Raw genomic sequence first — 10,645 nt, 5'->3', positions numbered from 1 at the left:
GGGTAGCTTTGGGTGGGTTTTGCTCAGGTACGCTCCAGTGCATCCTTTTTGAGTTCAGATAACTTCATGTAACTGAAATTCCACCTGCTAATTATAAGACATCTTGGGTAAGGCTGTTGGGATTTTAAGATAGGATATATGCCCCAGTTATATAATGGTTCCAGGAATATAGGAGAACTCTGGGGAATGGGCTTGAGGATAAACGCAGGGAATGCAGTGTTATTGGTGATAGGCTACTGGAAGGTGTGTTTGTTTTGTGGATGAGGTCCAGTCCAGAATCCTCCTTTTCCCTTTGAACGTTAATCTAATAAAGTTGTTGGCTGACTATGCATATTTTTATTTTTATTTTTTGTAAAAGGTCTATGTTTTTCATCATAGCCACCTTTCCAGAGTTGCACACTTTTTACACCACACCATGACACTATGTTTTATTTTGGCCTGAAGTTGACTGATATCTAATAAATAAAGTAGAACACAACGCCCTTTGATCCACTGAGATGAGATAAACGTGCTTATGTTTAATAAACCAAATCAGATTTTTTTTTTTAGGAATACTACATTACATTCGTCTGTGCTAAATAAAATACATTATTTATAAATGTGGCCCACTGAACTCTAAATTGTGAATGAAACTCCAGAATCCAAATAAATGGCAAAGAAGACAAGTCTAATAACGGCGCTGAAAGCAAGTCGTGTTCGTCTTATTATCGGGTTAATTAAAGCTAAGATCTGACAATGCCACTTGGTTGTAGAAAAACGGATTTAAATGCAATGTCTCCCGGGAACGCGTGTCAAGGGCTGCTTTTCATTGAGCCGAGATCGCGCCACGACGGGACCGCGCCCTGAACTGTCAAAGCTGCAATTATAGAATTCTGATGTTCAGAAAGAGATCTGGATAACCGAATCATTCATACTTGTGTACAGTATAATAATATAAGTTTAGGGCACAAAGAAACTAACATTCAAAGATTCATCAAACTTCTAAAAGCACTTAAGGGATAAAAGGCAAGATCTTGAGACATATTTAAAAAGGGTTCATTAAAATTTAAACATTGAATTGCAGTGGGGGTGCTATTCGGGCTCGAGGTCAAGAGACGAACGGATTATATAGTTCCTCATAATAATATTAATTAAACAATTTGCATGCTAATAAGGTAACAATTATCAGGGCCTCTGTTGAAAGATTCGGGTTATTACAACACGCCAATCCGAGTGGCAAGGGTCAGGGTTTTAGCTGGAGCGAAATTTCAACTCAGATTAACATTATGACAACTCCAGACACTGGCCAAATAAAGTCGAACGAATTCTCTGTAATGAGAGGGGGACAGGACAGCCTCTTAAAGCAGTGGGATTGATTACCATTCTGTATTCAAAAACACAGCTAACTTGCCTAAATATAACACACAGATATTAGAGTAAGACAAATTAATGATAATGTTAGATTAAGGTGAGTGTTCTAGAATAATTCAAAACATGAAATGTTAAACAATTGTTAGCCTACTTGTTTAGCCTATCATTGATTTTATTTTCTTACTGTTCTTTGTTTATTTTCCATGCTGACAGAAAAAAATCGTTTTAGAGGGCTACTTTTAAACTATACTATTAATTAAGACTCATGGGAGCGCAGCATAATAAACGAATATTGTTTCAGAGGTGTATCAACTGTTGTAAGTTAAAGCAAGCGTGATATTACACACAATGACCACAAATAAACCGTGCACAATTTGTATATCAGCTGTTTAAATGACATTAATTACACCGGAGTGCTATGGCTGGGGAAATATATCTAATTTTCAGTTAAATGTCGAGTGCCTTCTAATTAGCTATTAATGTAATTAAAAGTTCATTTATTCCTCCAGCGTTACCAGACGAGTAGGTTCACATCATTCTCACTCATCTTATTTGTGAAAGCAATTGTGTTGCGCGTCTGGTTGTGGTTCGGAATGAAATTTGCCAGCTCTGTTTGACGGATATCTTCGGCTCGACTTTTGAAAGGTTGCCCAGGAGTCGCCGCGTAAATAAACAGGTTAGATAGTGGGTTGGTCAGTTTGTCAACAGTGCACGAGGAGTCTTACACATGGCCACATTTCGATATGGGTGTGTGTTTGTTTCCCCCCGGCTTCTTTTCTGTTTTTCTGTTTGTTTGTGTGTGCAAAAGATTTGAAACGAATAGACTAGAGGGACATAGCCTCAAACGGTGATGAATCCTCCGCTCTGTGTGTGGCTGCAGTCCGAGGTGAGATTTCCGTGTCTATTTAGCGTTTAACTGGGTATCAAATCTGATCGCTCTCTCTCTAAGGCCCCCTGTGTAGTCGTGATGTAGTTCTTATCAAAGCCCTCCTGTCTTGTTGTGACAGCTCTGATATTGTTTATTGAGGTGGATGTCAGGTTTAATTAGCAATCGATATGGAAAGCGTTTTCAGACCACGTCTCTGACGTCAGCGCCGATTAACGCTTCTCATTGGTCTCAAATTCCCAGAGCCGAAGCTAATTATTGGAAGCTCCGTGTTGATAAAGAACAGCTCATCCTACTCTCCACATCATGTCCCCTCCTCGCTGGCCACTCTCGCTGCATGTTGTTTAAATTCACATCACCAACCACCAGACGTCGTTTCCTTTTCCCTGGGAGATGATGGACAGCAGGATACTGGATCCACCTCATGCCCAGTTCGGAGGCTCGCTCGGTGGGATGGTGAGCTTCCCGTACCATCTAAGCCACCATCATGTATACGAATTAGCCGGTCATCAACTTCAATCTACGGCCGCGGTTCCTTTCTCAATAGACGGATTACTTAACGGCTCCTGCACGGCTTCTGTGGTGAATTCTAACCATCTCTTGTCGTCTGGCTGCGGAATGAATGGAGATAACCAACAGTACAAGCTGACAGGTAAGCAAACACACACTTGTCCTAAACTGGCATAATGGTCTCTGACTGAAGAAAAAAAGCATGTTTCTGTCATGTTGCAAAACAAAAATATATAGCTATTTATTTCCCCCTCCACATAAAGCTTTGAGGAATAGCCAGGGGAAACAAAAGAAAGGATTCTCTCGGTCACTCATGTTTTCCAAGCTAGTTTAGGCTACTGGAATTAAAGCGGTCAGATTTTTATAAGGAAGAGAGGCTACTACAAAATTTTCTACAAAATTATTGACAGCATGTAGGCAACTTCCATCTAGTCGTATTATTATTTTTTCTTTATAGTTTCATTAGCAAGAAAACAAAACTGACGGATTTCTTTTCCTCTGTGTCTTTTCGTACGCGTTAACAGTAAACGCTCATGCAGACAAATAAACACTAGGAAGAATACCAGTGGGCCCCCTGTAACTGTGCAAGTTATAAGCGATGGTAATTTATTGTTTTTCACGTAGATTCGGGTGATCCAGACAAGGATAGCCCGGGTTGTAAAAGAAGACGAACTCGTACCAATTTCACCGGCTGGCAGCTGGAAGAATTAGAGAAGGCTTTTAATGAAAGTCACTATCCAGATGTGTTCATGAGGGAAGCACTTGCTCTGAGATTGGATTTGATAGAATCGAGAGTGCAGGTAAATACAATACATTTATTTGTATTTGTTGTGCTGTGACATTATGAACAGATGAGTCAAACATTATTTTTTTTGTGTGTGTAAACACAACACGGTTTTATGAATAACCATGTCTTATTGTTTTTGGTTTTCCTCTTGCTCTTTGTTCTGCTATTTTTCTTTCATAATGTTATTTGAATGAAACGGGATGTGCATATTTTTTTTTTTTTATTGTCTTCATTAAGGTTTAGGAAGCTTTATTTAAAATTTTAATTATATATACATATTAGTAATAATAAAAAACAAGTGCTTTTACAAGAAACGTTTAGACGTCTTTTTGTAGTTTTGTACTGTATTTTGTAAACTATACAGTAGGCCCTACTGTTGGCTGAAAAATCAAGAGATCACACTGCACAAAAATAAATAGCTTTAATAGATATATTTACAATTATTCTTGATTCTCTTTTACATACAGTCGGGTTGAATGTTTTGGAAAATCGAGGAAAAATATAGGCTTGCATGAATAACATGATCCTAATAAAATATTATAGGCTAAATAATTACATTCAATCGACTACTCTGTTCGAGAGAACACATTTCTTTGTGCAAAATAGCATGTCTGTCAGGCGTAAGTTCATTATCATAATTTCATCTGAAAACATAGAATCAGACATTTGGCCTAAATCAAAACTCATTGCCTCATATTGTATTTAGGAAGCGGCCTACTTTTAGAGCAACATTCAAGAATATATTTTTGGAACATTACATTATTCTAAAATGTGTTGTTTGGAGAATTGCGTTTTATTTTAAATTATATTACAACAATGCCACATTTATAATACATATCCAATACATTTCCAGCATTCTATAAAATTCTGACAACTCATAATTATGCAAAATGTGTTTGATGTTGTTGATGTTTCAAAAACAACAAAAATAATAAAGAAAATATAATATACTGTATTGTATATTATAAATATAGTAATATAATGTGTATGTATATATAATCTGTATAGGTGAATATATAGCTATACACATAACGTAAATTTTATTTACATTTATAATGTTTAAAAGAAGGCCTATATATATATATATATATATATATATATATATATATATATATATATATATATATATATATATATATAGGCCTTCTTTTAAATATATATATATATTGATCTCAGCACTCTCATTATTTTAATGACGTGAAATTATTATTATTATTATTATTATTGTTATTATTATTATTATTATTATTAAGATATTTATTTATTCATGTTTAGGTTTGGTTTCAAAACCGAAGAGCAAAATGGAGAAAAAAGGAAAACACGAAGAAGGGGCCTGGGCGACCTGCACACAACTCCCATCCGACGACCTGCAGTGGCGAGCCAATGGACCCTGAGGAAATTGCGCGCAGAGAACTAGAGAGGCTGGAGAAAAAGAAAAGGAAACAAGAAAGAAGGCTTTTAAAATCGCAGAACAAACTCATTTCCGGGGACTTATTTCACACCCCAGGATCTGACAGTGACAGTGGCTTGTCACAAGTAACGGACAATGAGCAAAGCCTCCATTGCGACATGGGCCGAAACCAAACGCAACCAAGCTGTGACCAAACACCACAGAAACTCCAGAACCAAAGAACCGCGGACCAAGACGCGAGCGGATCCGAGCTGGACTCGTCCGACAGCGGTCAGCAGTCAAACCTGTGCTCCAACAGTAGGTCTTGCACTCTTCAAAAACTCAATCCATTCAGTGTGGAAAGCCTTCTGTCGGACTCCAGGCCGAGGCGCAAGTCGCATATGGACTTCCCAGTATCTGCTCCACGGCCTTTGATAGGGAAAGGACATTTTTTACTGTACCCTATTACACAACCTCTCGGTTTCATTGTTCCACAGACTGCTTTGAAGAGCACAGCACCAGGCCCTGATTCTGAAAATGGCCAGAAAGGGCCAGCTGCTGACACCTTTGCTGGAAACCTAGGACACAGGAACGCCAAGGAGAACAACAATGTAAACAACAGCGGCGCGCGAGCAATCAAAGGCCAGGTCAGTCAGTCGGGCAACATAACGTGTTCAGCACAGAGCACTTCACCACAGACTATTAATGGTCACTCGGCGTCGGCGGGCAGCTGTAACGAAAGATGCCCACATGATATAGAGTTAAACCCCGTCGATCCAAAGTCTCCACAGTCAGAGAAAAAGGAGCAGTCGTTACCTGACTATCTACCACAAAATTCAGAATCAGCTACAAGCAACAAGGACACCGACAAAGACTCAGTTGACGTCGATATGGAATAAATGAAATCGTAGTAGAAGCTGAGGTGCGTGTCGATATGGCACGCGCGCACGCAGATTAAACGAGGAGGAAAAAAGTCGACATATCGAAACGTATCGTTTTCATTGACATTTATATTCTGATTAGGGGAAATATCTGTGTGAAAAAATGTGTGTGTGTGGTGGGCTATCAGATGTTTATTGAACAAATAGCAGCAGCTCCCTGTATAAGAAATTGTAAAAGGGCAAAAAAAAAAAAAAAAAAAAAAAAAAGGCCAAGACAAAACCTCAGAAGTTGTACAAAGCATTAAGATATTTATATATGTAAGTTTTTTCATAAATAAATCGATTGTATACAACAAACTTAAGCGTGAATGGCCCTAAATAGAGCTTATATTGTGGGCTATAGCTCCTTCTTCCAAAACCATGTGTTGTATTTTGTGTATTGCTTTAACAAATTTATTCATCTATAAGCTACACTGAAATGAGGTTACGAGCCGGAGGCGAAAAGACCCGTTCGACTCCTGCAGAGTTTTGATATGAAAGTAATTATTTTCCCGGTGGCTACTGCAGGGATTCAGTTTATTTTAGCCCAAAGGGTTATAATACATTACCGATTTCTTGTGATATGAAATCACATAAACTTCCAAGAATAATAGAATTAGCATGAAAGGCTGGGGTGTCAAATTGAAATACGAAAATAATAGCCCCGGCAGCTGGGAGTGTGTTTGTGCATATTGGATAGGAGATGGGAATTCGTGGGGCGGAATTTTCATGAGCTTTTCACTTTGTCAGGGCCCTTGTAGCTGGCTATATTAAGATAGATGTTCGATGATATCCCTCATTGTTCTGTCGCTTATATTGATGTTCCTGTGTTATCAGCCTATTGATCATGCGTCGGCTGTAATAGGACGGGCGAAGCAAACGTGCCTATTTACAATAGCAGAACACATTTGTTCTAATAGGGTTGGCGGTCCCATGGGACCCTGTGGGGGCTCCCAGACATCTGCGCCTTGACAATATTAGCACTGTTGACCAGATCTAAAGGCGAGGTATGAAAAGAAAGCAATAAAATCATAGAATCGTTTTCATGATAAATATAACCGGTAAATAGTCCTAGCAATAATGAATTAGCATTTTCATTTTCCGAGGTGTTTAATTTGGTCATACAGGCGCGTTTATTGTCTTCTTAGACATCCTCTGGTCGTCTCACTTCCACCGGGTCTTGATTTGCAAATAAATTGAAAATAATCAATGGGGCCGGCGCAAATGAATTTCTGAGCCAGTGTCTCTTTCATACTATTTACATAATTTTCACCAGAGACAAACTTAAGACTTCGCATATGGCGTCCAGGGCAAATAGACTAGGCCTACACAAAAGTGGGCAAGATAAACCACAGGGGGAGAGCAAAAAAAGATGTCAGGACAATCAATAAGCACATAGCCTATTTTGCACACAATGCAGATAAATAAAGATGGTTGCTATAAAAACATTTTTTTTTATTCCTAATACGGCTTCCTAAAAGATCATTTGAAGCTATCATCTCAAAGTCAACTGTTTAATATCTATTTTTATTTCAGTCAGTCAGTTGCCTTTTGTAGGCTATATACAAAAAAGCAAGTGCTTAGAAAATAGTTGTCTGGAAGTGTCCTTCAATTTGCTGCTGTTTTTTTCCTAGCCGGGCGCGTTCATGTTTAATTCATTTGCAATCTGAATAGAGTAGCACTGGGTGCACACTGGTGGCCTTAAGGTGAAATTAGCGATTTGCTTAAGTAGTTAAGCTTTTGCCTGAAAGCAGCACGCTGTATGATTCAAGACAAACTATCAATCGATATGGCCCAGGCAGCCTCCAGGAGATGTGTCCTCCATGAATCATACTTTATGAATTCAATTTCTACCCGGAGAAATTTTCAATTTGAACGCTGGATCATTATGGGAGAGTGTAAATTGTTTTTGCTCTATTATGCATCGGACGCCATCATTTTTCTTTCTAATTACGGAGGTGTCAGGTCGGGCTGTCATGCAGGAGCTGATTTTCAATTTAACTGATCATCATGCATTCATTTTCCCATTTGATAAATCTGCTATCTCGACGCCACGCCATGCCTGGAATGTTAAGAGAGAGAGAGAGAGAGAGAGAGAGAGAGAGAGAGAGAGAACAGCAAAGTAATGGGTGTGTGTGTGTGTGTGTGTGTGTGCAGCAATAAGTGCAGATCAGGCAGCTAATTTAGCACCTCCTGATATTCCATCTCCATTTCTCATTTTCAACTCTCTGAGGAGAGAAAAGCAGCCCAAAGGCAGAAAGCTGGTATTCAACAACATCAGGGGTAAAACGACTCGGAAAACGCTTGTTTTCCTCAACACATTTTCCAAATTAGGATATCAGGCTTAATTAATGCTAATTGAGTTCCTCAATACGTGTTATTTTTATTTAATAGAATCAAATTCGCGCAATTAATTATGGAGGTGATTTCAAGAGCCTCGTTTGCAACACCCAGTCTTAACCCCTCCCTGAGTGCTTTGTAGATTATTTTCTTTTGTCGTTTTATATTTTGCTAAACTCAGAGAGCGCCCCATATAGCTCGAGGACAGGTGCAAGGCCAACGGGCCAACCGAATAGTAATTATATTCTGCTCCTCTATTAGACTACACTGCTTTAAAGTGGCTGGAGAAATCAGTGACCCATTCTGGATTTCCATATAAATCTTCATGGAATTAAATGTGGCGTTAATCTTTTGCTTTTCATTCTCGCAGGCTATACAATAATTAGCCACAAAATGTAGATATAATACAATAATAGCCACATATACATTTTGATTAGTTAAACTCCCCAAAATTGTTAATTAATTGACAATGCAATATAATGTATTCTAATAATGTAATAATAAAATATAATACTTTGTTTGACTGAATTGCATTTTTTTATTTTTGAAGTAAAAGAAAAAATAAAGACATCTCGAATAGAGATTGAATTAGATGAAGTCAATTGTTAGGTATTATGTTAAATCGATCGAGGACCAAAACCTTTGTCAAAAGGCAATATTTCTGATTGCAAAAGAGACAAAAAAAAATCTATAGATTGCCGAACTAATATGAAAATGATGGTTAAATTAAATGAATAACTTTGTAGAAAGCTCGTCTCTATTTATCAATAACATTCACGAAAATAAAACAAAGTGATAAAATATATAATTCTTTAATACGACAATTATAAAGCCTCTGCCTTACTTGAGTTAATCAATTTAGGGATCGTGAATAAACAATGCACATGTCAGTTATATATCCCCCATCCCGCGTTTGCATGGCAGAGATAAGAGCGTTGAAGTCCGCGGGTGAATTAATAGACATACGCTGTAAAGTAATCCTAAAATGCATGGCAGAGTAGCTGCAGGATAGGAGCCAAATGTCAAGTACCGTTTTAAGTGATTGTGAGAAAGATCTAAGTGGCACTGCTTTTCTTTGGCTTCCAATAGTGAGGTTTCTGCTTCTGCAATCACTTCAACATTCCTTCCCAATGAAGTAAGATTGAACTTTGATTCAATCACTCCTTATAATACGAGGGATTATCGATTTTTGTCCAGAGCTTGAAAGAAAAATGCATGCAAGTTTTCACACGAACATCTTCTAATTTACAGTGAGACCATTAATTGGGAAGTTTCGGTGAGTTAATTAAATAATTCCCTTTGAGGGCAATTAAAAGAGTGAAAACAGCATTATGAGCAACTCATAATGCACTTTGTGTTTAGAATGGGCAATTCTAGTACTTAGTTTAGCAATGCAATTAACAAAATATAAAAGATGTTGGTTTATTTCAAAATACAGAGTTCCACAGTCTCCACATAGTAAATTTTAACACTTAATTTCTATCATTTAATTAGATTCCTTATTTTTTTGTTATCACATGCTGGCTTAACTTAGACATTCACTCTTTAGTTATATAAAAATACACTTTTAAAGAGAGGTACCATGGGGGAAAACAAACAAAACATAGATCTTTCATAAAAAAAAAAAAAAAACTAAACAATACTACTGGATTATGGAATGTATTAGCATTTAAAATGTTCTTTCTTCATACATATTCTTGACCTAGTGTAAGTCACCATGATAAACATGACCCAAATGTTAGCACTAACTCCCCTGGTCATTGTGGTTATTAAAAATCTAACAGCCTGTGACTGCTGCTTTGCTCTTCTTTTCTAATTATCACCTTGTGAGATGTGTTTCATTACCTATATTTCATCTGATAAACCACTGAATTCTGGCCAAAGGAGAATTTGTCGGTCCATGACAACAATCTCAACAAGAAATACGTGGAGCCAGCACATCTTTCTGGATCGTAATCACCATAGGCTCCAACAAATGATCCCTTATATTAAAACGCTTGTACTGAAAATTGCATTAACTATAGGTTACTAAAACTGTATTTGTTCGAACAAACATTGACATTAAAATTAATACATTTCATAATTAAAGCAAATTGAACTGATACAGTGCAGAATATATTTGTGTCAGTTCATTTTGTCTTTATTTTGATGTAGATCTTACTATGTTTCAACATTTGTTAACCTTTTTAACGTAGTCAACCTCCTTAAATCTTTATAATAAGGCACAATTGCTACTGGCAAAAGATGTTTTTCTCATTTCCAAATGCAGACTGATTATGTCACAGCAAAGAAAGCAATAACTTCATGAAGTAAAAACGTTTAGATCAAGCTACAGTCCATTTCTGATACACACTTCTGATGCACAACTCCGTAGGTTTATCCCCTTTGTCAGTCATTCCATGATGGTATAAATGTGCTAGTGTGTTTGTGTATATCAAAAATAGATGTTTTCTTCTTCGTAA

At 37.4% G+C, this 10,645-nt stretch overlaps 1 protein-coding gene across 4 annotated transcripts; it reads left to right on the top strand.

Moving 5' to 3' along the window:
* The first annotated feature begins 964 nt into the window (after positions 1–964).
* On the top strand, positions 965–6,121 carry LOC127943044 (homeobox protein unc-4 homolog). 4 transcript variants are annotated; one of them, XM_052539179.1, is made up of 5 exons: positions 965–2,026; positions 2,159–2,236; positions 2,480–2,888; positions 3,371–3,546; positions 4,809–6,121. In XM_052539179.1, exons 3-5 carry the CDS (start codon positions 2,630–2,632, stop codon positions 5,820–5,822), a joined length of 1,449 nt encoding a protein of 482 aa, XP_052395139.1. In that variant the 5' UTR covers positions 965–2,026; positions 2,159–2,236; positions 2,480–2,629; the 3' UTR covers positions 5,823–6,121. The 4 variants fall into 4 exon arrangements, with proteins under 4 accessions (XP_052395139.1, XP_052395130.1, XP_052395121.1 ...); XM_052539170.1 differs by having other exon boundaries at positions 2,159–2,888; XM_052539161.1 differs by having other exon boundaries at positions 965–2,236.
* The last annotated feature ends 4,524 nt before the right edge of the window (positions 6,122–10,645 follow it).

The sequence above is a fragment of the Carassius gibelio genome, chromosome A3 (genome assembly GCF_023724105.1).
Source record: "Carassius gibelio isolate Cgi1373 ecotype wild population from Czech Republic chromosome A3, carGib1.2-hapl.c, whole genome shotgun sequence".
Taxonomy (NCBI): domain Eukaryota; kingdom Metazoa; phylum Chordata; class Actinopteri; order Cypriniformes; family Cyprinidae; genus Carassius; species Carassius gibelio.
Note: the sequence above shows the minus strand (reverse complement) of the source record. Positions and strands in the feature narration are given on the sequence as shown.